This window comes from Neomonachus schauinslandi, chromosome 7 (genome assembly GCF_002201575.2).
Source record: "Neomonachus schauinslandi chromosome 7, ASM220157v2, whole genome shotgun sequence".
Taxonomy (NCBI): domain Eukaryota; kingdom Metazoa; phylum Chordata; class Mammalia; order Carnivora; family Phocidae; genus Neomonachus; species Neomonachus schauinslandi.
In genome coordinates this window covers 146,833,132-146,857,713 of record NC_058409.1, presented here as the reverse complement: position 1 = coordinate 146,857,713, position 24,582 = coordinate 146,833,132, and the positions used below count along the sequence as shown (strand labels likewise).

Below are 24,582 nucleotides of genomic sequence, written 5' to 3'. Positions count from 1 at the left end.
AATGTTCCTTGCATAGTACTTAACATTACAGAATGGCATCTGGAGGCAAGGTGGAGAAGATGAGGCCCACTAGCAAAGAACTGGAAAGAGGATGGGGGGAAAAATAAAGGAAGAATCACTTGTATTAAAAAAATCCTAATTTAAATGCATGGTGAATATCAACTACATTTATTTGCAGTTCTCTGTGCCAGTTAGGTAGAAATGCCGTCTTAATGCTTTCACTCCACCAGATATTCTATCACTTTCTTCAGGGAAAAAATTCCCTCCTGAGCCTTTGGATCTGCTTTATTCTGGGGCACAGCTGCCTTCCTGGATTCCCATTACCTCTGTCTTGGATGCCACGTCATCTTGTCTGGGTTTACTTGTGATTTTGGTGGATCGTGTTCACATCCTTCAGTACTTCCCTAAGTAAGGATGTAGGTAGCTTGGAATTCACGTTCCTTCAAAATTTTGAAGGCTCGCTTTCTAGGTCTCTGGATTGTTGTTCAAGGCTGAAGCCATTCTGATTCCATATTCTTTGTATTTGACTTGTTTGGTTTTATATTTCTCTTGGGATTCCTATAAGGTCTTTGCTTGTCTCTGATGCTCTGAAATTTGGTGCTGATGTTCCATGGTTTGGATTCTGTTTGTATTTATGTGCTGGGATCTTTCAGTTTGGAAACTTCTGGCTTCAGTTCTGAGATTTCTTGAATATCACAATTTTTTTGACTATCTCTCTGTCTTTTCTATTACTTTCTATCTGGAACTCTTAATGTTGGGCATGTGGACATCTTGCACTGATACTCCAATTGTTTTTATTTGTTTTTGTTCTTTCTCATGTCTGTGTTTTGCATTATTTGGGGGAACTTTTTTTTTTTTCAATTCTTTCATCAAATCTTTTGAGGCTTTTATTTTGCTTCCCTATTTTTAATTTAGTTCTGACCGTTTTATTGAGATATAATTCACATAAAATTCATCCTTTTTGTGTGTACGATTCATTGGGTTTTAGTTCAGTCACAGTTAAGCAACTCTGTCACCACTTTGTAATTGTAAGACATGTTCACCTCCACCCCCACCCCCGTACCCCTGCCAGGAACCCTCTTAGGCATTAGCAGTCATTCCCTGTCTCCCTTACCCCAGTCCCTGGCAGCCACTAATCTACTTTCTGTCTCTGGGTCTCTGGATTTGCCTGGTGTGGACAATTCATATGAATGGACTTGTATGGCATGTAGCCTTTTGTGACTGGCCCCTTGCATGTAGCTCAGGGTTTATCCCTTTCGTCAGAGGTGTCACTCATTTGTTTTCATTGCCAAGTAATCACGTGGTATGGCTGCGTGACATCTCATTTATCCCTTCATCATCTGATGCACGTTTAGCTTATTTCTACTTTTTGGCTAGCATGGATAATGCTCTAAGTCAGAGTTTGGCATGGACGTGTGTTTCCAGCTCTCCCGTGCGTAGACCTCGGGGTGGAATTGCTGAGTGACGTGGTGAACTCTGGAACATTTGGAGGAGTTAGGAGACTGCTGTGCGCCACAGCCACTCCACGTCGTCCTCCGGCACAGAATCCGAGGCTCCGGTTTCTCCACATCCTCACTGACACTTGTTGTCGTCTGCCATTTTGGTTTCAGCCATCCTAGGGAGTGTGGATGTTTTTAATTTTTAGGAGCTTTTAAAAAAATTTTCTAGGAACTCTGTATATTCCTTTCAAAAATATTGTTGCTTCATGAATATAACATTTATCTCCGATCATATTAATCTTTGCAGTTTTCTTCTCAGTTTCTGTTTACTCCAAGTTGCTGTCTTGTTTTGGTCTCACTTTCATGTTACAGGTTTCTCTCTGATGTGTGGAAATCCATGATTGTTCCTATTAAAACTGTTGGCTAATATGTTGGCTGGAAATGCTGAGTGTGTGGGGCATCTGGACCTTGAGCTTCATTGCAGAAGGTCTGGTGGGCCGTTTATTTCAAGGATATCTCATGTCAGTGCTGGTTAGATATCCTCAGAGAAAGCACTTTCAGTCTCCTGCCTGGAGGGCAAAGGATTGGCTGTCACTGTCTGGGAGCTTAATGGGGACAAGCAGGTGGTCAGTGTCAGGTCAGTGTGCATAGGGCTGCCTCATCCCTTTGTTTTTGGCACAGTGTTCACAGTGTCCGAGGCAGAGAATTCTTCAAACAGCAAACCTTTTGCTGGACGGTGGCGGGGCAGAGAGGTAGGAATTTGAGGATTTAATGCTTATAAGAAAGTTTGCCACTAGTTCTGTTAGTGCTGCCCCTGCCCTTCTGTCTCAGAGCACCCTGGTGTCCTGGACTCTTCCCCCTTCCCACCTCTCCCGCTTTCTTGAGCCTGCCGAGTCAGTATTCTTGAATCTGCTTTCCAGTTTCCACTTGTCTTTTTATTCTACTCTCATCTTTGTGGGTTTTGCCTTTGGGGGAAAAGTTTCTTGGCTTTAGTTTTAGCTGGCTTTTAGGGAGGGAGTAAAAGCAGATGCATTATTTTCCCTCTGTGCCCAGAAATCTGTTGTTGTATGAAATTTATTTTGTATATAATGAATGTTTTTGAATGTGGAAGGCAAAATATACATTAAATACAAATATGGAATGGACCACTCATTGTCCTTTTGACTTACAATGTTTAGAGTCTACTATATAGAATATTAGAATGGTTAAAGATATAAATACAAAAAATAAAAGCATAAAAGTACTAGAATAACATAGAGAAAAATCCTTTTATTTTAGCATCTTGGGTGGGATAGAATTTTCTAAATATATCAGGAAACCGAAACTTTAAAAAAAAAGTGACAGATTCAGCTCTGTGAGTATTTAAAACTTCTGCATGCCTGTGTGGTTGTATTTTAGTGATCAAGTGACAGACATTATGTATATATTTGTAACATTTATTGAAATGTTGCTATTGCTCAAATATCGCTGCTCATAAGCAAGTGCATCCACACCAGTGAGCAAACAATGTTCAGGAGCTTTTAATAAGAGAAAAACTAAATGGCAAGAGATTTCTCAGTCACACTTGTAAATAAATATACATGGAAAAATGGCTCTAAGATTTTCAAAGCTCATCACTATCACTAATGCAGGAAATCTATTTGGGCTTGATCCTAAGGAAAGATAGTATCTCACAGGAATGGGCAGGGACACTCATGGTGTGCATTGGTGGAGACAGAAATGAACCTGAATGGCCTTCAGTAGTGAGTTGGTGGACTGAGCACATCCAGATGTCATTTACAAATGCAGGAACATTCTGAGAGGAAATACACAAGGAGGAATAGAGATTTTTAACTGGTGGTGGGAGTATAAGAAAACAAAGACTTTTTTTTTTTTTTTTTTAAGATTTTAATTATTTATTTGAGAGCGTGCGTGAGCCTGGGCGGGTGGTGGGACAGAGGGAAAGGGACAAGGAGACTCCGAGCTGCACATCATTGCGCATTGAGCTCGACATGGTCTCGATCCCACCACCCCAAGATCAGGACTTGAGCCGAAACCAACAGTTGGTTGCCCAACCGACTGAGCCACCCAGGCGCCCCAAACTAAGACTTTTTATTTACGTGTTTCAGTGTGGACCTTTTTTATTGTAACTAATACCGTGTTATATGTCTGACTGCAAAGAAGATACACAGACTAGGATAAAGGGACATATTTCTGTAATTCTCAAAATCATTTGGATTACCTAGAAAAAAGATGTTTTGGGATAATCAGTGAAAAATAAGTTCTTCTGAAGTATTTACCAATGAAATATGAAGATATTAGGGGAAAAAGTCACTTGAAAGAAAAAAAATACTGTTTTTAAGTCTTAGGAACATTTTGAGAGTGTAACTAATGATGTTTTCCCTATTGAATTGATAGCAGTAATTTAGAGCCAGATTTTAGTTGGTCCCTAAAATATGTAGATCCTTATAAAATGAATTTTTCATTGAATTTCATCCCTGTTTTAATATTCCTATTTGTTCTTCCCATGTTATTTTTATTTTCTTGCTTTTTTTTATATTTATGTGACTTTTTGATGTCTTAAATCCTTTCAGAGACAGTGCAGAGTGAGTTGTAGACGTGATTGCTAATAATTAGTGAACTAAAATAGTGAGTATGTACCAGATTCTCACTGATTAAGAGCACACAGAGAGTCTGCACAACCCCCTTACTGTCAGAGAGAGAGAGCGCCATCCACCTAAAGAAAGATTCAGAGAGATACAGCATGGGTTCAAGATCACACAGAGTAGGTCTGTGTTTCTATGTAATGTAAATAATATCTTAATGTATTTCTATGTTTATGTGAGAATAAATATGCTCATGTTTTACAATAAGTCACATGTTACAGAATATACATTTAGAGTCATTCATATTACAGAAACAAGTAGCTGATTGTAGCTGTTTTTTTCTTGCAGAATTTAAACGAATATGTTGAAGCACTAATTACCTTGAAGCAGAAAATTATTAATACAGAGTGAGTATGTTTTCATGTGTTCTGTTGAACTTCGTGAACCTGACAGACAAGCCAGAGCAGGTGGTGTGTTAGGCCTTTAGTCTCTCATCCAGGGCCCATGGGCTGTGGGTCATGGTGGAACCCTGGTGAGCCTTGCCCACAGGCTGAAGCTGTGTTGTTGGTCCGCAGCCCTTTACAGCAGGCCTGCAGGTTAGGAAGTGAGTTTTGCTAGAGTGGCAATTTATTTAAAGCTGTTTTCTATCTTTTAAGCCTTCTTAGCTTTAGCACTGGATCTCCGATTTCCTCACAGTATTTCACAGCCATGGTAGGGGATTTATTTTTATTTTTTTTAAAGTTCATATATCATTGCAGCACTTTTAAGGAATTGAAGGTGATATATATGTGTGTGTGTGTATACATATTTAATTAATTAAACATGATTTGTTGCAGGAAGCCTAGGAAGAAAGGTGCCTAGCATATTTTGAAACATGATCTTAACAGTATATTTTCTAGATCAAAAAAGTAATGTAATTCTTTTCTTTGTTGCAGTAATTTATTAACAGAATATCAGAAGAAATGTGATGATATCCTTTTACTAGCTTTTTCCTTGGAGTTTTTAAATTTACTTATTTATAGTTTCTTAGAAGAACCGTGGGAATTTTCAGTTATCTTTGGAGGGTAGTGTTTACAGCCTCTAAGGAAGAAACCCTTCTGAGCAGCACAGTGAACATGAATCTTTTCCTGTGAGTACGTGTTTCATGATGAAGACTCCTGGTCTCTGTTTTAGAATGTTATGTTTTTGTCACTAATTTTGATTTTCTTCAGGGCGCCTCCTTTTTAATGGGTAGGTCTTTTTCGTTTGTACTGAGGATGTGACAGGTTCTGCAGGCTTAGCAATGAACTTAAGCTGAATAGGATACTATGAGAATTTCTCAGGATTTCTGTAAGACCTGCCGTGTAGGAATATTCAAAATGGTGGACAAGTGGCTTTCGTTAATTAGCTTTATGATTTGTAGAGAATGACTATATATATATATATGTATGTATGTATGTATATACATATATGTCCATAATCACAGTGTGATTTTGTATTTACAAGACAGATTTGGTCAGCGTTTGTTCAGTAACCATTCAGAGCACCTGCAGTGTAGTTGGCCTCTGGTGAGATATTTTACTGGTAGGGTGAAAATAGTGTGTGTAGTTGTCTTTTCTGCATTTCGTGGTGAAAACACCGTGAGTGAAATCTCCCATGAAAATTAGCGTGGGTATATTTTTAGGGATTCACTGAAGTGCAGCTTCAGCTTAGGTCTTGGGACAGATGCTACTCTTCAACTTTGGCAGGAACCCCAGGCCTGCTTTGATATTATTTCTGGCCTCCCTGAACTTACACGTGATCACTAATTATTTATTTGTGTTGGTACCATCATGTCTAACTTGTGTGATTAGAGTAATAAAATCAAGGCATAAGACTTAGATTTATTTTTAGCACTGAATTTTTACATTAAAAAATGTAGGTCAGTGAAATCCCCCCCTTGTGCTTCATTTGTTAAAACTCTCAGTCTGTTTAACTATAAATGTATATTATCACAAGAGTAATACCTTTGAGTATGGAACCTGTACAGAAACAGTTATTATAAGTACTTTTAATTAGCTAAATAAGAAATATAGGTAGCCAATTAATTCGAGTATTAGGAGAGTATGCTTTCATTATATCCTTTTTAGTATAAACTTTTTGAGGTAATTACACATGTAATCTAGCAGGGAAATTGATTTACTTTTTAAAAATTTATAAAATTTTTAAATCAAAATTATTAGAATAGTTTATTAAAAATTGATAAACCTTGGGATTATTCTGGAATACCCATTCGGTGATACGATAATCTTCTTCAGCCTCAGCTACAAGTAAATACTGATTTTTTTTTTTAAACACATTTGGTATTTGCCCCAAATACATATTTTTTGTACCTTAGGTGTGCAGTAGTTTGCTCTTCCGACCCAAAGTGCTAATGGTGCAGGTTTCAATGGCTTTGTTATATAACTTGATTTTTTACTTTTTTTTTTTAAGAGATTTTTATTAGACAGATAGCAGGGGGAGGAGCAGAGGGAGAGGGAGAGGGAGAATCTCAAGCAGATTCTGCGCTGAGCACGGAGCCTGACGTGGGGCTCGATCTCACGACCCTGAGATCCCGACCTGAGCCAAAACCAAGAGTCAGCTGCTTAAGGGATGGAGAACCCAGGCACCCATTGATTTCTTACTTTTTTGTGTAATTCTGACTGTTTTGTTAAGTTTATTATTTCTTTTTGGAAGGAGAGGGTACATTTTATTTCATCAGGTATTTTGAACTTCTCTTTTTTGCAAAGACTGCTAACTTAGGGTGAATGTAGTCCTTAATCTGGAGAAGTCTGTATTCTGACAGGAGGACAGAGGCGTGTCGTTATAGACATTTGCCACCTCATGGTATATGCATAGAAACTTGTAGGAGGTGAAATTTAGAAGGGTAATTGTTTTGCTGTCCTAGAACATTTCACTGGCAGCATGAGATGGGAAATGAAGTTATATTGTGTAAACTGTAGAAGTGAGAGGTTATCTAGGTTTTATGTTCTCTCTTTGTTTCTTTTCTCGTTACTCATTGAGTATAGTGTTAAATGGTTCTCATAAATATCTAACTCTTGTTTGCTGGAATTATGCTCTGGACTATAAATTCAGGATAGGCTGTTCGGGGATTTTGTTGTTTATAGGATCCAAGGTAGTGTTCATTCGTTGAATATTGCTTTGTGTTTATTCTCGGGATTCAGTATTAATCATCGATGTAATTGAGTACCTATTTTAATTTAGAGAAGTAGATATTTTGACTTTAGGTACGTGTTACGGTAAATAGAGTAACCTAGTAAAAATTTTTAACACTGTGTTATAGATGGACCTTGGAATATTGTTTTCTAGGAATTGTGAGTTTGCCTGTATATACATTGAACAGAGATTATTACAGGTAATTTTAAAATGAGTTTAATCTTCTGACAAGTTTCAGATAAAACTGAGAGTTTTCTTGAGAGTTTTCTTTAACAAGTTTTACAGCTGCAGTTTGCAAGAAGGTAAGTACCTGTCTTCGTGGTTGTTTTGGGGTAGACATTTATCAGACTAGATTTCGAAACAGATTCAAAGTGCCACATAGGATTGACCCATCATATTGAATGTTGCTTTGATGGTCATGATAAAAGAAGATTTATATTTTCCTTACTATTGTGTTATCCAAATGAAATTCTTACCAAGGTCTTAAGTTACAGGCTGGTATTTGGCTTTTTATTACTTTTACTGATGATGTTGCCATTGAAATGGAGCTTATTGTTAATCAAATTATTGTCTGCCTGAATTGGATTGTTTAATAATGAGGTTATCTTGTGTATCTTAAACAATTTAAAATGGAGTGAACATTTAGCAGTGTTTCATATTCTGAATATATTCATCCCCTAGAAGAAGGCAAAACATTGTTACAAACTGGATCACAAAATTGCCTGTGATTTAATTTGGATAAATGGGGATTTAGTTCAAGATTGGAAAAACCTAATTATTTGGCATATTGTCCTTTCATATATTGTCTATCAGATTGAGAATCTACTGTACTTCTCAAGTAGTTTATCATATACTTTTATTAGAAATAGATTATAATGTCAAAATATTAGCAGTATGAAGATCATGTTGGTATAAATAGAATGCATTTAAAGAGAGATTCTTTATTACTTTTTCCTTCCAAGTCAGAAAAAATAGAATAGCAGCAGTCAATATATTTAATGATTCGCTGTAGATACTTCTGTATAATAATGCTAATGCATTGTCAATTTTTAGAGAGAATAGTACTCTGCATCACCAAGTGGAACAGATGCTTCAAAAAATTTCTCCTCTGCAGAAATGTCAGGAAGAATTGGGATCTTTAAAAGCAGAGCTGGAAGAGAAGAAGGTACCTAAAGGAATTTTCCTGTGAAGGTTTATCTTCCATAAATGAAGATCTGTTTATTCACTGTCATTGGCATGAGGGGGTATTTTACATCCTAACAGAGGAAACAAGGGGTACTCAAAAATCACAAAGTGTATTCCTCTGTTTAGAGAACATCGAACTAGTTGATTAATGGCTTGGTCCTCACAGTAATTACTAGCTCTGTGATGCTGTGTTAGTTGCTTATGTGTTCTTTGAGATTCTGCAGAGGAACCTTCTAGCTGGGACTTTTTAGGGCTCTCTGTGTCCTGCGTTGGTTGCCTTTTCACATCGGTCTTGCTGTAAGTGTAAAATAATCTGCAAGAATTTAAACTTAGAGGTGAAGAGATCATGTTCTCTGTTTCAAAATCAAGTTGCAGTAAAACAGTTATTTAAAATGTTGTAAGCTTGGGGGCAGTACAAAAGAAAAATGCTGTAAACTTGCTTTCTTTTTTTTTTTTTATTTTTTTTTTTATTTTTTTTTTAAATTTTTTTTTTTTTTAAGATTTTATTTATTTATTTGAGAGAGAGAGAATGAGAGAGAGCACATGAGAGGGGGGAGGGTCAGAGGAGAAGCAGACTCCCTGCCGAGCAGGGAGCCCGATGCGGGACTCGATCCAGGGACTCCAGGATCATGACCTGAGCCGAAGGCAGTCGCTTAACCAACTGAGCCACCCAGGCACCCTGTAAACTTGCTTTCTGGTATAAATTTTGGTTTACTCTTTTCAGGAGTCATAGGAGAGAATTCATAGCTTTTATAGATAACATAAGTTGAAGGCCGATAAAGTTAGTTGGTTTGCATGAGACATATACTGTCCGAGCTGGAATGATGCCTGCTTCTCAGCTGTTCTCAGAGCTCTTTTCATGATGGTGTCTCTGCCTCCCAGGCATCGACTTGTACTATTTTAGTAATGCCATGCACTGATCTGAGGTCTTATATATTTCAGCAGTGATTGGTTTTCCTACTTCTGTAGAAAGTCTTTATTACATTTTTAACTACTTGAAGTTTAAACAGAAACAACTACAACATTGAATTTTGTCTGCCTCTAATATATAACAGTCTTGTCAGCCATATCTGAGAGGAAGCATCCACATTGGAGTCGGACCTCAGTGAGAAGTGCTAATTACGCATTCTCTGTGACTTTGGAAAAATAAGTCTGCTGGTGGATCCTCAGACTCCTCATCTATAAAAGGGGGCCATAAAATCCATCTCAGAGCTGTGGCAGTTAAAGATCTATCCATATGCACATTGTAGTGGGATACAGTGCTCAGTGACAGACTTTCCCATTCCATGGTGGCCGTCGGGATGTACCTGCTGAGTGGTGGTAGCACATTTTTCCCAGTGATTGTTAAGTATAATGATTTGCTTTATATTTTTATGTAGTAGTAATGATAGCTTATATTTATTGAGCAGATCTTGTTGAATTTTAACTGGTTGAGAAAAATATTGGCTATTCAATCTTAGGAAGATTTGGAGTTGCCCTAAAATTAGTACATCTTAACTTGTGTAGCTTTGTTGGCTGAGACTATTAATCATATTACGTCTGTTAAGGATCTGGTTATCTCTATTAAAATGTTCGAAGAATATACTTTGGTTTCCTGTCCAATATATGTATTCATTTGGTTGATTTCTTACTGTTAAATGGTAATAATTTCACTTACCAAGGTCCAAGTAAATTCTCAATGATGGTCAGTGACTTTCAAATTGACAACAGCTGTCTTTTTCTTAGAGTTCTCTGAAGTTGTACCAAGATACTCACCAGGAATATGCACGTGTGAAAGAAGAATGCTTGAAAACTGATGCTCAGTAAGTTCTAAAATGACTGTGGACGTACGGTTTTCATGTCTGAAAATGGCTGGTCCTTAAATCAGTACTGTCTCTCTCCTCTCTGTCTTTGGGTTGTGGGCTGTAACTGTGATCTTAAACTAGTTAGTCACTCAGCATTAGTCTCTAGGTCTGTCCCGTGGAAATTATACCTCCCCTGAAGGATTATAAGTCTTGATTTGTTAAAGAGCTGCATGAGAAAGAACTCCAAAGAAGTGTTTGTCTGTACTCGTGCATACACACACCTGTCTGTGTGTTTTCAAACATGATCGTCAGCTCCTTCCTCTGTACTGGGACTTTAACAGGTATCCTGTGGAATGGGCGTCTTTGTTACCATTAATAAGAAAGAGCTTTTTGAAAGCATCCAAGTGATTATAGTCACATGATTCACAGATCTTGTGAGCTACACACACAGTAGTCAAATGTACGTGTGATGTAATGGTACCTCAGAGACTTTCTCAGAGTTATCTGCCTTCTCTGACCCAAAAATCTATCTGAAAACTGGTGCAGCTCTCCAGCCTCTGCCTCCCATAAAATGGAATTGTGAGCACTACCGCCACGCATGCTCCCAAGAGTGACATTGCTGATGTAGATGCTGGACTGGTTCTAGGAGACCACTGGGAAACATCAGCTTGGCCTGGACATGAGGCCATTGTGGCCCAGGGAGACTCCCAGATGTGGCATGGCAGAAAAATACAGATTTCTTTCTAGAAATATTACACGCTAAATAGCATACTGTTCTCTCTTAGTTTACTATACTTTCATAACGGTTGTTGATGATTTCAGTGGTTGATGCACAATGCTCATCATGACCAACATTCCTTTGTTATATTTCAATATTTAAAAAATAAAGCCACGAATTGTGTGTTTGTGTGTGTATGTGTGTGTGTATTTATTTATTTATTTTTACTATTTATAAAATTATTAGGAAGAAGAAACTAGAAGCCAAGGTGAAGAAGCTGGAAGGTAATCAGCACTATTGTTGTCTAGCTAATGGAAGTCATTGGTCTTCACACAGATCACTGATGGCCGTACAGAGTTGTAGGACTTGATTGGTAGCTGGGTCATCGTGTTTTTGAGGGTGCATCCCGAATGATCGCGCTAAGGCCACCATTAAGGAGAAGTTTGAATACTCCTCTCAGTTTCCGGATAGGAATATGGGAGTGCATATGCCAAATCTTTGAAATGTTTTGCACTCAAAATAATGGCAGTCCATATTTGTACCTTAAAAAGCAGCAATCAGTAAAAGGATTTAATTTTAAATTTACGTGTTATGGGGCTTTTCGTTTTTTCCTGAAATAAGTGGTTAGTGGAAAGAAAAGGTTACTGCTTTTAGTACCAGGAAACTTGATGTTTTTAGATAGTGATGACACACTGATGGTGCTCTGCCTCAGAGCATGGTTCGTTTTTCATGTGGAGTGTGAAGAATTTAAATTTAGCTGGATCGGGGCATATAGAAGAGAACTTGCTGAAAATACTTCCAGTCATGAATTTACCTAGATTGAGCCCAGGTTTTTAGATTTAAACTCTACAAATATTTTGGTAACAATTTTTCCTCTGATTTGGTTTTTGCACAAACACTGACAATATGGCAGTAAATATGACATCATTGTGTTCTTTTTAAGTATGGCTTTCTCTTGCTGGTATGTGGAGATAAATTTCTATCTAAGGAAATGTTTTAAAGAGATCTGAGATGCCTGTGCATTTCAGACTATGTGCACCTTTTAGGAGGGATTTCCTTTGAAGAGAAGTGTAGCCTTTATTTCCCATGTGACAAAAATATTTTCCCCTAGTGAGCGATGTGGCCTATATAATCAGGTAAAGAAATACTCAAGCTCATTAGAGGAGTCAGGAAAGGATTGTTACTATGGTGTTTTATGGGATTTCAGTTTTCATGGCAATTGTGTATGAACATACTCAGGTAAAGTTAATGCTGGTTAGATTCTTAATAATATATTTGGACCATGTGCTTCAGAACCAAAAACCAGATTGAAGAATTTGCTGAAGATCCAGGGAAGAGCTAAAACAATACCTTAAAAGCAGATCTAGAACACAGGTATTGTATTAGCAGCTGGAACTATCAGCTTGTTGATGGGAGTTCCAGGAAGAAGTAACACTATAATAAGCATGGAGAAGATTGTCCCTCCTCCCCAATAGAGAGGATGGTATTGACTGTATTCCGAGATGAAGCCACAGCTCTAAAATCTCCGAAACATGAATGTTGCTTGTTGGTGAAGAGCAGGAGGGAGCAGTGCCCCTCCTTCTCGAAAGTTCATGTGTGTTGGGTTTCTTGCCTGACCAGAGGGCGTGGGCTGGCTCCTGCTGGGATTGCAAAGGCGTCTTGGGGCCTCTGCCAAGTCTGTGGTTTTATAGATAACAGTTTAAACAAACCATGTTCCTGCATTTATCCCTGACTGAGGAAGTGCTGAAGGAACAGTAACTTTTTACAAAATTTGTTTCAAAGTTTTATGAAATGAGAAAAGCTCTCAGTAGATGATATTTTGAGTATTTCCTTAGTGGTAGCTGTGAAGTTGGTCAATTGTTGTGTGTCTTGTTCATTGCGCTCTTTAAAGAGGCTGCTGTCAAGCAAACGCAGGACTTCAAGCAGCTGAGGAATGAGAAGAAAATACTTGAAAAGGAATTTAAGAAGACACAGGTAATAGATAATAGTGCGCACCCAAGTGACACTCGCGGCCTCAGGGCTCCTTAGCGTCCTCATCACGTGGGAGTCGGGCGGGGCCGCCTGGTGCAAGCTGTCCCCAGCGCCGCTGGGCTACCCCCTTAGACCCGGTGTGGGATGCCTACACTCCCCCTACCCCTTACAAACACTGTCAGCACTTTGTTTCCACAGGAACGGCTCGATGAATTTTCTAAACAGAAAAATGAAAAGGGTGAGTATTCACTTACTGCTTGAAAATTCTGTTTTGACCTGCAATATTCTTTATTAACTGTATTTTTCCCCATGATTTTAGAGTTGAGACACATTGGAACACAAATTTCAAGTGATTCTTATGGAAGCATAGATAAAAGTGAGTATGTTACAGATTTCTTACTAATTTCTGTGCTGTTCAGTGGTCTGGGAGGTTGCTTGTCACTCTTACCTGTAATTGCAGAATTTCTAGGTTCAGCAGATGTTCATGTTAGAGAAGTCATATCCTATTTTACGTCTTCGTCAGATCTGTTGTATGTATTATATCACCTTGCTGTCTGATCACATCCGGTGAATGAAAGAGTCGAAAAGCAATATTGTTTGGGAAATGAAAACTAGTCTGTGGTATAATTTCCATACTTTGCAATAAATAAGTATAGTTTTTTATTAGGTTAAAGTTTGCCAAGTTAATTTATAAAGTTTCTTGGGTGCCAAGTATATAAAAATAGTTAAGGTCAGGCAGGAAAACTGGAATCAAAGCCCTCCAGTGTATTTTTGGAGGGAAGCCAAGTGTTGTAAGGGGAGGTAAGACAGTGGTCGTGGAACAGGGAAGTCACAGATGTTCAGTCTTCATTTTGTCATGCAGTGTGTTAATGTTGTAGGCGAGAATCTTTAAAAAAAAAAAAAGATTTTATTTATTTATCTGACAGAGAGAGACACAGTGAGAGAGAGAACACAAGCAGGGGGAGTGGGAGAGGGAGAAGCAGGCTTCCCGCCGAGCAGGGAGCCCGATGCGGGGCTCAATCCCAGGACCCTGGGATCATGACCCGAGCCGAAGGCAGACGCTTAACGACTGAGCAACCCAGGCGCCCTGCTTTACTTTTATAATTCAGAGCACAAGATCACCTTTTCCTGTGCTCAAGACTTTAATAGTTAACACCTTTCGGTTGCCTGGGCACTTGTTTGTCATTTCCCACTGTCATTGCTGCCTAGGTCCACATGCTTCAACGCTCTTTGCCTTGCCCCTCTGTGTGGAAGGCCAGGCTTTGAGTCCTAGGTGCTGCCCAGGGAAGTGGAGGGCTCGCCGGGCTTGGTTCTCCCAGCCAGCGGTCAGCTGCTGCTTTCGTCATCTTCTCTTTTGGACCAACGGGTTTGTTTTAGGATTTGACTGTTCTCAAGCCTTGCTATTTAAAACTGAACCCTCCCCCTGTGTCCTCGGAGTTGCTCTCTATCTCTGCATTCTGTTTTTTCTTCCCACACCATGAGGGTGATTGTTTTCTGCTATACATTTTACTTCTTCCAGGTAAATACATGAAGTCTTTAGGAATTTGTTAATTATTTACCTGTGGACCTTGGGGGATTTAATTCCTAATTGCTAAGTATATCTTTAACACTTTTCTCTCATCATACTGTTGACCCTTCAGCAACACTGGTTTGAACTGCATGCATGTCCACTTCTATGTGGGTTTTTTTCTATAAACACAGTGCTGTGCTATGAATGTATTTTCTCTTTCTTACGGTTTTTTAACATTTTCTTTCTTCTAGCTTACTTCATTGTAAGAATATAGTATATTGATGCATACAATGTATAAAATACATGTTATTGCCTGTTACGTTAACAGGAAAGGTTCTGGTTAACACTGGGCTATTATTAGTAGTTAGGTTTTAGGGGAGTCAGAGTTACAGGTGGATTTTCACTTCTATAGAGGGTCAGCACCCCTGTCCCCCATGTTCAAGGCTCATCTGTACTTCTGAGAGCAATTCACAAGTTAGAAACTATTGGGTTGACTTCACTTTTTGAAAGGCCACCTGAATGCCACATTTGCCTTTCCTTCCTTCTAAATCCATTAGAGATGGCAGAAAATTAAAAAAAAACAAAAAACTCTTTTTAGAGTTAAAATTTTACTACCAGTGGAGGAAAATGTAAAGCAGATGGTATCAGTTGGTGGTGAAACCCAAAATTACAGAGAAAACAGCAGGCTTCATAAAGAAAGTTTGATTGTAGAAGCCCTGCATTTCTTTAGATCAGAGGTGCAGGGAGTGGGAGACAGAGCAAGACATTAGTGGTTTGCCAGGTAATGGATTCAGGGTGAAGAATGTATAGCCTTCTGGTTTCAAAAACAGCTTCTGGCATTTATCCACACGATGTGGCCCAAAGTTTAGTTCTGTGAAGTGTCATTTGCAACATAGGAGGTGCTCTGAGCGGGTGTGGATATAAGAAAATCAGAAAATTGGGTAATTGCACCTGCTTTGAAGGATAGCCACTCCTGTTGGCAGAAAATTAGATATTTACGTTCTCCGTATAAATCCTTGTAACTGCTTCACTCTGCATCCCTTCCCTCCGAAGGCAGGGTCCCTTAGGTCCATGAAATGAGAACCTGCATGTATTGCCAGAGGAATGTAGGCTGATGAATTATACACTGGCTCTCAAAGATGACCTGCCTCAGGTTTCATCTAAAACTGAGAAGCAGAGTCGTGGGGAAGAAAGGCACCAAGGAGAAAAACCCTGAGGAAACGGTATTGAATCACGAATGGGAGGGAAGAAAACGTTAAGAATATAGAGTTAGTGTCCTTAGAGAATCGGCTGCTGCAATGAAATTGAGCCAGTGGGGTTCTCAAGTATGGAAAACAAGATCGTAGATGTCACAGTGGTCACATACCAGGACCTCTCCTAGGGGAGGCCAGAGCCCTAAGGAGGGAAGGTCACCAAGAAATAATTGAAGGACCCATCTCAGAGCAGGATACACATGTAATATTTATATTGGAAAGGCCTTTCAGGTGTTGAGCATGATTTTGTGTACGATCTTTATTTCTGGCATGTTAGTAGGAAGTATTTTTAAAATCAAATGAAGTGGAAAGATTGAATGTAGAGAGATGGATAGAGAAATTTTGAGCAAATGCTAACTTGAAAGCAGTAACCAGGCAAAAAGTAATTCAAGCCTAGAACTGAGTTTACATGGTTTAAAAGGGGATATCCAGGTTTCTTAAAGGTACAGTTCACCAAGAAGATGCTACTGTCATAGATTAAGAACACGAAACTCTACGGTAAAATGCCTGGAAATTCTAGAGGGAATAGTTACCTGTTTCCATGGGAGGCTTTGGTATGTTTCCCAGAGACCATTGTTTGTAAAAGCAGACAAAATAGGTGGAATTGGATTTGTGATTTTAGGATTGACGATTTATATCTAACTCTTTTAAACCACAAACCTAGAATTCTTTAAAATACTTTCCAACTTATATGAAAGCTGACTCTTTGCTAGACAACGGAAACTCCAGCCTAATATGAGATATTATTATGATACTGATACTTAGTAAGATATTAAAAATCTCTCCCTCCCCCTCACCCCCCCCCCCCCCCCCCACCAAACCCCACAACTTTCCAAACCTGTCTGGTAAGTGAGCATGCATTAACACAAACAAACTCCTCTTGGGTAGCAGAGAACATTAAAACTGAAATAAACAACCATAGGGCAGTATTAAAATCTGAGATACTCTCAGTATGGTATTCACAAGAATGAGTAATCTTCCGTGATTATTTTAGAAAGCAAGAACTACAGAAAGCAAGAATGACAGGAAAGTAGGAAAATGCAACAGAAACAAGAAAATGGAAAGAAGGAGTTGATGAAGAAGAAAACCTAAGTTAATGAGCCAAAGCAGTTGATTTGGGCCCATTAAAACAAACAGCTGGATCTTTACAGAGCTGTTGAAACCGACAGCTCTTTGGCAAGTCTGATCAAGAAAGGAAGGAACAGAAACACAAAAGCATCACGACGGATAACACGACGGAGAAAGCCATGAAAAGCCACAGTGAGAGAATTTCTGAATTCACACATTTATATTCAGATTGAATCATGTTTGGGAAATGGACCATTTTCAAGGAAAACATGCTCAGATTGACTTGGGATCGTTGTTGCAAACCTGAACCAGAAAAATAATGCAGAAGAAATTAAAAAAAAAAAAAAATAGTTAAAGGCCTAATACCATACAAGATCCAAATGACTTACAAGTGAGTTCTATAAAGGCTTCAGTGAATAAGACTAATATCTTTATTGTTATTTTGTTTCTCTGAGAACTTAGAAAAATATAGACTACTTTTCATGTCGTTGTCTTAGACTCAAATAGCCCTGCACCAGAGCCAGCTAAGAATGACATGCACACACATGCGCTGTCACTTAGGAATACAGCTGCAAAAATACCAAATGAAATTTTGAAAACTCCAGTCTCATAGTAATAGAGAATACAGACACATTATGATTTAGGGGTTTATCTCAGGAAGACCACAACCACTGGTTAAGAGAAAAATGATACGATCATCTCAATTCAGCACCCATTCCTCATTAAAAAATATCTGGTGAGGTAATGATAGAAAAACACATTTTGAAATTGAGGAGGATGAAAGCTGAAGAGCCTAGTCTTTACCGTCAGACTACCGTCACACGTGCTTCTTGTTCCCTGCGTTCTGTATGCACAGGGCGGGGGGCCCTGCTCTGTGCAGCGGAGCCAGTGGGGGGAGAGCAGGGTCTGTACGTCCTAATAAGGAAGAGTCCGAATTGTCATTATTTCACAGATGACACCGTCTAGGTAGACTCAACTTGAAAACAAGTATGGGAGTTTGGCAGAGTGCTGATACATACTTTGAGCACACTGAGTGCGCCATCCTCAACCTATCAGAATAGGGACGGAATGAGAACAACCTGTTAACAGGCGACGGGACCGTCATGTCTAGGAAGAGAAAACCTAAAAGCAGGCGCCAGGCTTCTATGAGGAAGCCCGTGAAGCCGTGGAAGAGGGTGAAAGACCAGAACACGTGAGTGAGCATTGTTACTGGATCAGAGGCTCACGGTGTAAAGATGTGAGGTTTCCCCAGATGTATTTCTAAAGACCCAGTCTTACTCAAATCCCACTGAGGTTTTAGATGGGAAAGCACAAGCAGATGGTGAAGGCTTAGCAGGATAGAATAGATGTTCGGAATAATCAAGTTTTTGAAAAGGAAAAACCTGAGCAAGGCTCATGCCCACACAGATTGTCAAACACAGTTGTGACGGTATCACAGTGAAAGCCTGGTGTTCGTGTAATGCCACACAGCTCAGTGGAGCAGACGAGCGCAGAGACACTCATGGACGCCTTAGGTTTTGATTCAGGCAGGATTGTACGGGATTGGCGGAAGGTGTGCAGTTCAACATAATGAGCTTTTCTCTTCACAGCTAAGTAATGAAGTGTTTTTTTTTTTTTTCCTGCTTTACTGGGAATGGATAGTTCTGTTTTGTCAGATTAGAAGTAGTGAATGAGTGGAGCGCCTGGGTGGCTCAGTCATTGGGCCTCTGCCTTCAGCTCAGGTCATGATCCCAGGGTCCTGGGATCGAGCCCCACATTGGGCTCCCTGCTCGGCGGGAAGCCTGCTTCTCCCTCTCCCACTCCCCCTCCTCGTGTTCCCTCTCTTGCTGTGTCTCTCTCTCTGTCAAATGGATAAAATCTTTAAAAAAAAGAAGTGAATGAGTGCTCAGTTAGAATAGGCATAGCTCTGCTTAATAGCCTCCATAGGAATAGAAAAGTAACTTTTTCTCTTTTTTTTTAAGGTTCCTTGTTTGCTGCTTTGGGTATACGTAATAAGCAGGGATCCTGGTCAGGTCATTTAAGCAAAGGGGATTACAGTATTTGGAAGCAGGCTTTTGGGTAGGTTAAATCACAATGTAGATAAGTCGCTTGATCACAGAATTTTGGAACTCAAGAATAGACATGCCTCATACACAGTGACAGAAGTTGATTGGGCTCCAGAGAGGCTGGAAATAGGAAACTTTTTAAGCTTGCCTGTTACTATGTCCTCACCACTTACCCTGGTCTCCTCTTCTGGGGACAACACTCTTTGTGGAGTGATGCTGTTTGCCAGCTTAAATAGGGCTGACCTATTTCAAAATTCGTGAGTTCTTGCAGATATTTTGTGTTAAAAGGTTGGTCTTTTATCTTCTCTAGAACTAGATCAAAGATTTCAGTATTTTCGATACATGCTTCAGGTCAATTTAAGAACTTCAAGGAAACTATAATAAAACTTGAGGTGGCCTGAAATTATCTAATACTTAAAGCTTATCTTTAGTTGAATTTCTATTAGTGTGGTTGGTCTTTTTATGCATATTTGACCATAAGCTATTCATACTTAAATTTTTATGAATACTTTTTGTTCTGGGAGTTTTTTGGGATTGTATGTAGGTATTAATGTTAAACTCATTTTAAAACCATAGTGTCATATTCCTAAAGTTATATGAATTTTATTAGGCTTGGCATAGTTAAAACGATCTGAATTCACGGATCATTGAGGATCTAAATCTGTAGAAATATGTACCTTTCAACCTCAACCAATGGTTCTTAACTCTTGTAGGAATCCTGACCCTTTTGAAAATTTATAAAAATTCCACGGCTTTCACTTGCCTTCTAAAAACATGTGTTTCTCTGTGTGTCTGCTCGTTTGTGTGATAATCTCTTTCTTTCCATGTGTTTATACACACGTTTTTGTCTTCCACCCTGTTACTCCTTAAGACTATTAATGGATTTTCTATTGTCCACAAAGCCGCCAGGTTAGTTAGAGCTTGGCCAAATCTTTTTTTTTTTTTTTTTTTTTTAAGATTTTTAAAGTAATCTCTACCTCCAGTGTGGGGCTTGAACTCCCAACCCTGAGATCAATGAGTTGCATGCTCTACCCAGCATGGTCAATTCTGATGGGTTTTCTGACACCCTCATGTCACTGAGGGGTGCTTTTCTATTATTGTTTATAGTAAATGTAGAGCCAACATCTCTTACATTGGTCATTATATCTTTGCTTCTATCCTTTATCTCTTACCACTTTCTGTAGAAAGTGCCAAGAATGTGTATTTGATCCATTCATACAAAAAGGTGATAAAGACCTTTACCAGCAAGTAGATTTAGTCTTTTGAGTCCTGTGCCCTCCCATTCCCCTCACCCCTAGGAAAAAATAAGCCTGTCTTCAGCGTTCAGCTGGAGTGTTGCAGGCCTTCCCATCAGCAGCTTAGCCAGTTATGCATAGTGGTTGGATTTGGGGAAGAAATCTCAGTGCCTAGTTATTTCCCCAGCCCCTGAGAAGTCCTGATTTCCCAGGTGTGTGTTTTGGCCTTTTGTAGATTGAGCCAAATGACATGTCTTTAATACTTTACTCTTTTTCACAGGAAAAGTAAAGCTACTTTTGAAGGAACTCTGGCTCTGCATAAACACAACACACAGACTACCTGGTGAAGGCAGCCAGTGTATCACAGGTGAGAGAGAAGGTTCCAGAAGTACATTTCATGCGTGGAAGTAGAAATGTTTACCATGGGTATTGTATGCCTTCAGCTTTTACTGTCTCCTGAATCTGACATTGAAAGAATGAAATAAACTGGACTGGGTACTTTCAGTTACAGAGCTCCTTTCCAAACTTCAGTGTGGCTTCTGGTCTCAGTAAGTGTGTCCGGCTTTTACGTTTTTAATAGTGGCTTTCATCAGAGGACATGCAAAGTTGGAAGGACACACAGGGGAGTGTCTGTGGCAGGAACATGCAGAGGACTGGGGAGGCATGGTGCTTTCTGAATCATTTCACGAGTGTCACCCATCCAGTAGCGGCCTCACTGAATTTACTTTTCCTGTAACAGCACACAAGCCAAAACTGAACTGATAGCGGCCGATCTGTACCTTCAGTCTCCTTTAGAATACTGCTGTTGTCCGATAAGCGGTTTCCTTTCCTGCTGTCACGTCATGTCAGATTATTACTCTGCAGCACCATCCGCTAATTTTCAGTTTTGACTTCATCTGTGGGCTATCTTGATCCGCAGGCAAAGCTGTGGAGGCCTTCTGCCATGTTCTCAGTCACACCCTACTCAGGATTTAAGATTTGGAAATAGGTATTAGTCATCCCAGAGTGGATGGGGAGAAGTTAGCCTTCATGCATAAGATTAAAGTGCTCCTTAGCTTTTTTTTTTTTCCTTTCCGTTTTACTGGTTTCTTATCATTAGCTCCTGTGAATTCACAGATCATTGAGGATCTAGATCTGTAGAGATGTGTGCCTAGTTTTCGCTCTCAGGCTTCTGAAGGCAGAGTTCCCTCAGAAAAATGTTACCAGGCAAGTTGCTGATTCTCATTTGTGCTTGACTCAGTGAGGTTTTGTGAGGTGGAGAGAGGCCTGTTGGATTGTCGCCTGCTGCGTGGTAGCGCTGCAAGTGCAAGCAGGTGGCGCCTGCGTCTCGTGAGCCAGCCCCTGCAGTTCACGGTCTGTGTCTTCATCTGTTCGCGCAGCAGCAGGCCGGGGCTCTAAGTCTGCTTCGGCAGCTAGTCGTCGTATTTTATTCTAAGCACTTGATTTCACGTTGTTCAAGGTACTATTAAAAGGGCTCTCCATTTCATAATTTGGTGTTTTTATTTAAAAGCAAACTATTTTGGGATGCCTGGGTGGCTCAGCTGGTTAAGCCTCTGCCTTCGGCTCAGGTCATGATCCCAGGGTCCTGGGATCGAGTCCCACATCGGGCTCCCTGCTCAGTGGGGAGCCTGCTTCTCCCTCTGCCTGCTGCTTCCCCTGCTATGCTTTCTCTCTCTCTGTCTCTCTCTGACAAATAAATAAATTAAAAAAAAAAAAAAACATTTAAAAGCAAACTATTTTGAGGGATAAAAAAACATTTAAAAGCAAACTATTTTGAGGGATAAGTGTATTGCTTCATGTTAACTTTTTCAAGTAGAAAGGAAAGCATGGAGTCTTTGGAATCTTCAGACTTAAAATACACTCTTTTTTTTTTTTTTTAAGTTTTTTGTTTTTATCTGAGAAAATTTTAAAAAATAGTGCAGAGAATTCCCTTAGACTCCTCATCCAGATTCCCCTGAATTTATCCCTTGGTGCAAGACTGTTAGCTAAGCGAAAGGTCACATGGATGTCTCTGGGCATGTGTCCCTTCCCGGAGCCCACGTTGCACCTAGCAGCCCTCCGCCTTCCGCCCCCTTAGTCTGGCAGTTCATCTGTGTCGCTTTGTCTCCTGTCTTACCCACTTTCAGAGAGGAAGCATCATTTCGTAGGAAACCTATCAGTTTTGGCTTGTGTGCTGTTTTCTCATATTAGGTGAAGACTTCTTTACAGCAAGAACTCCACAGTGGTGTCCTTGCGCTCTTCTCCACACTCTGACATTGTACCGGGGAGGGGATGGGGGGATGAATGACATGGATGAGAGTAGGACCACTTGTTCAAGGTGGTGTCTGCCAGGTTTCTCTACTGTTAGGTTACTGTGAATTATCTTGAGGGAGACACATGGATACTCTGCAGATAGTCTGTTTTTCTCCCACTCTAGCCCACTGATTTTAGCGTCCACCACTGAAGCCTGCTGAGTCTAATAGCGATTTTGTATTTCTCTCGTTCCTTCTACATTAATTAATTGGAATTCTTTATTCTCTGCATTATAATTCATAACTACCATTATTTATTTCATCGTTCAAATTATTCCAGCTTTGGTTATTGGGACTGTTTTCAGGTTGGCTCCTGGACCCTTGAGGCATACCCCAGCCTGTTTTGAGAACTTCTTTCTGACTCTGCAAGATGTTTCAGGCCCTATTTGTATTTTCCCCTCCCCAGCCCTATAGTCAGTCACTTCTCCAGGGAGCCTTGAGTCCTTATGTAAAACATATTTTTATAGCTTTAAGATAATACAGATGGTTATTTTTTCCATGTCTTCACTGATAATAAGTACCACTTGAAGTTCACCAAAATCAAGACCCCCAAATCACTGGCTTTTTACAGTAACTTTCCTATTGCACTGTAATACACAAAGTATGTATGTGCCTTGTTGAGTCCCTTAATTGCAGCATTGTACAAATATCGTTATTGGGTAGGCTTTATGTTGGCTGATTCTTGATTGTTTTTCAGACAGAGGAAATTGTGTTCCCTGTCAGCCTCTCTGCACAAAGCTGTGTCTCCGAATGCTGCTGGTTGTGTGGAAAGATAGTTACTGAGAGGGGGAGCATGCCATCCAGGCCCGTTCCCACCACCGCGATGCCTTTCCACCCGTGTGCCCTGCTGCCCGTGGGCCACAGGGCATCGCCTCCACCCGCCCGCCTGCCTTCTTGTCCTGCTTGTTGTGAGGGAAGTGTACCTACATGAAATGTGTTCAGGTCTTACAGGGTAATCTGTAGGAAGGGATTGGGTGCCTTTTAAAAAATGTTTCTCCTTATTTGGGTTTCTTCAATAAAGCATTTTGAACAGTTAGGATAATTTTTTTAAGTTTTCTTGATGTTACAGATGTTTGGTATTTACCTTTTTCTCCTACAGAGAAACCTGCCAAAGAAAACCCCGGACCCACAGAGTCCAGGGATGATGGCCTGCCTCCTCCAGCGGGAGGCAGGCCGCTCAGAGCTGCAGCTGTGCAGACGTGCCTGGCAGAACTGTCCATGGAAATAGAGGGTGACTTCTCTGCGTGTAGACGTGTGGGGGGAGAGGGGCCCAGTGGAGCCGCGCACTGTGATGACCACGTTTCTAATGAGGGCCGGCATCCTGAACTCGCAGTGCCGAGGGACGACGAGGACAGTACTGACTTCTCTGATCGTGATCACTGTTTTGATGAAGATCTCCAGGCGGCAGTTGATTTCTTCAAACTTCCCCCTCCTCTGTTGTCTCCAGTGCCGTCACCCCCTCTGGTGTCCCTACCACCCCTGAGCACATTACCTTCTTCGCTCGCGCCTGTGAGTTTGCACTTGGCATTTGAGTTATCATGCGGGCATGTTCCCCATCCTGACACCTTAGCCATACTCAGGGAGTGCTGCTCAGTGATACTCAGACCAGACTTTACTGGGGACACATGTGAGAACTGACTAGGGCATGCCAGCGCTCTTTGGATCAACGTGGATCACATGACATGTTCACTTAAGGTTGCATTCTGTGTGTCTTTATCCACAACCAAATTCGTAGTCCCTTGTGGGAGGACTGTGTTCTAATTGTTTTTCTTTCTGCCGCCTGGCACCTAATGCAGTGAATGGATTAAGTGCACGTTTGCGGGTCTGGAGTTTTTCAGAGATGGGGAATCCATGTACGTAGCATACATGCCCATTAACCTGTGCTTGCCGAATTCCCCGCTTTTGCTTGATGACTTCAGCACCTTTACATGTGTTTGCAGAATGGTTTATTGTAAATTCTTAGGAAGTTAGTCTTGAGAAGCAGATTTGTATGCTTTTTGGCTTAAGGAGCAGATAAATGCATTGCTCTGAGTCACTCCCTTCTTTCAGGAAGCAGTGTACGTCTGTTCTGTTCCAGGGGCTGTGCTTGGCCTGGGAACACGGACGTGACACAGGCCATGGTTACCAGTTGCTGGACCTTGTGTGGCAGTTGGGCGGAGGAGGGAGCAGGCAATTGCACCACTTTGGTAGAGACTGCCGGGCTGGGGGGGCACACCGGCTGGAGAGGACACAGGCCAGAGGCTGGCTCCCGAGGGAGGCGGTTGGAGGGGGCAAGGATGCTCTGGGAAGACAAGGCCCAGCTGAGTGTTCAGGAGGGCGGGGGT

At 40.5% G+C, this 24,582-nt stretch overlaps 1 protein-coding gene across 2 annotated transcripts in view; it reads left to right on the top strand.

Annotated features, from left to right (window-relative positions):
* ICE1 (interactor of little elongation complex ELL subunit 1) overlaps nucleotides 1-24,582 on the top strand; it is a 56,718-nt gene that overhangs the window by 8,014 nt on the left and 24,122 nt on the right. Inside the window, exons 2-12 of one of the 2 annotated variants that reach the window (XM_021702515.1) lie at nucleotides 4,373-4,431; nucleotides 4,960-4,994; nucleotides 7,482-7,500; nucleotides 8,252-8,363; nucleotides 10,109-10,185; nucleotides 11,132-11,169; nucleotides 12,777-12,859; nucleotides 13,055-13,094; nucleotides 13,176-13,232; nucleotides 20,248-20,334; nucleotides 23,358-23,767. In XM_021702515.1, coding sequence (XP_021558190.1) covers nucleotides 4,373-4,431; nucleotides 4,960-4,994; nucleotides 7,482-7,500; nucleotides 8,252-8,363; nucleotides 10,109-10,185; nucleotides 11,132-11,169; nucleotides 12,777-12,859; nucleotides 13,055-13,094; nucleotides 13,176-13,232; nucleotides 20,248-20,334; nucleotides 23,358-23,767 — 1,017 coding nt within the window. Of the gene's footprint in view, nucleotides 1-4,372; nucleotides 4,432-4,959; nucleotides 4,995-5,075; nucleotides 5,154-7,481; nucleotides 7,501-8,251; nucleotides 8,364-10,108; nucleotides 10,186-11,131; nucleotides 11,170-12,776; nucleotides 12,860-13,054; nucleotides 13,095-13,175; nucleotides 13,233-20,247; nucleotides 20,335-23,357; nucleotides 23,768-24,582 lie in introns of those variants that run through there. The other variant, XM_021702514.1, reaches the window with a different exon arrangement.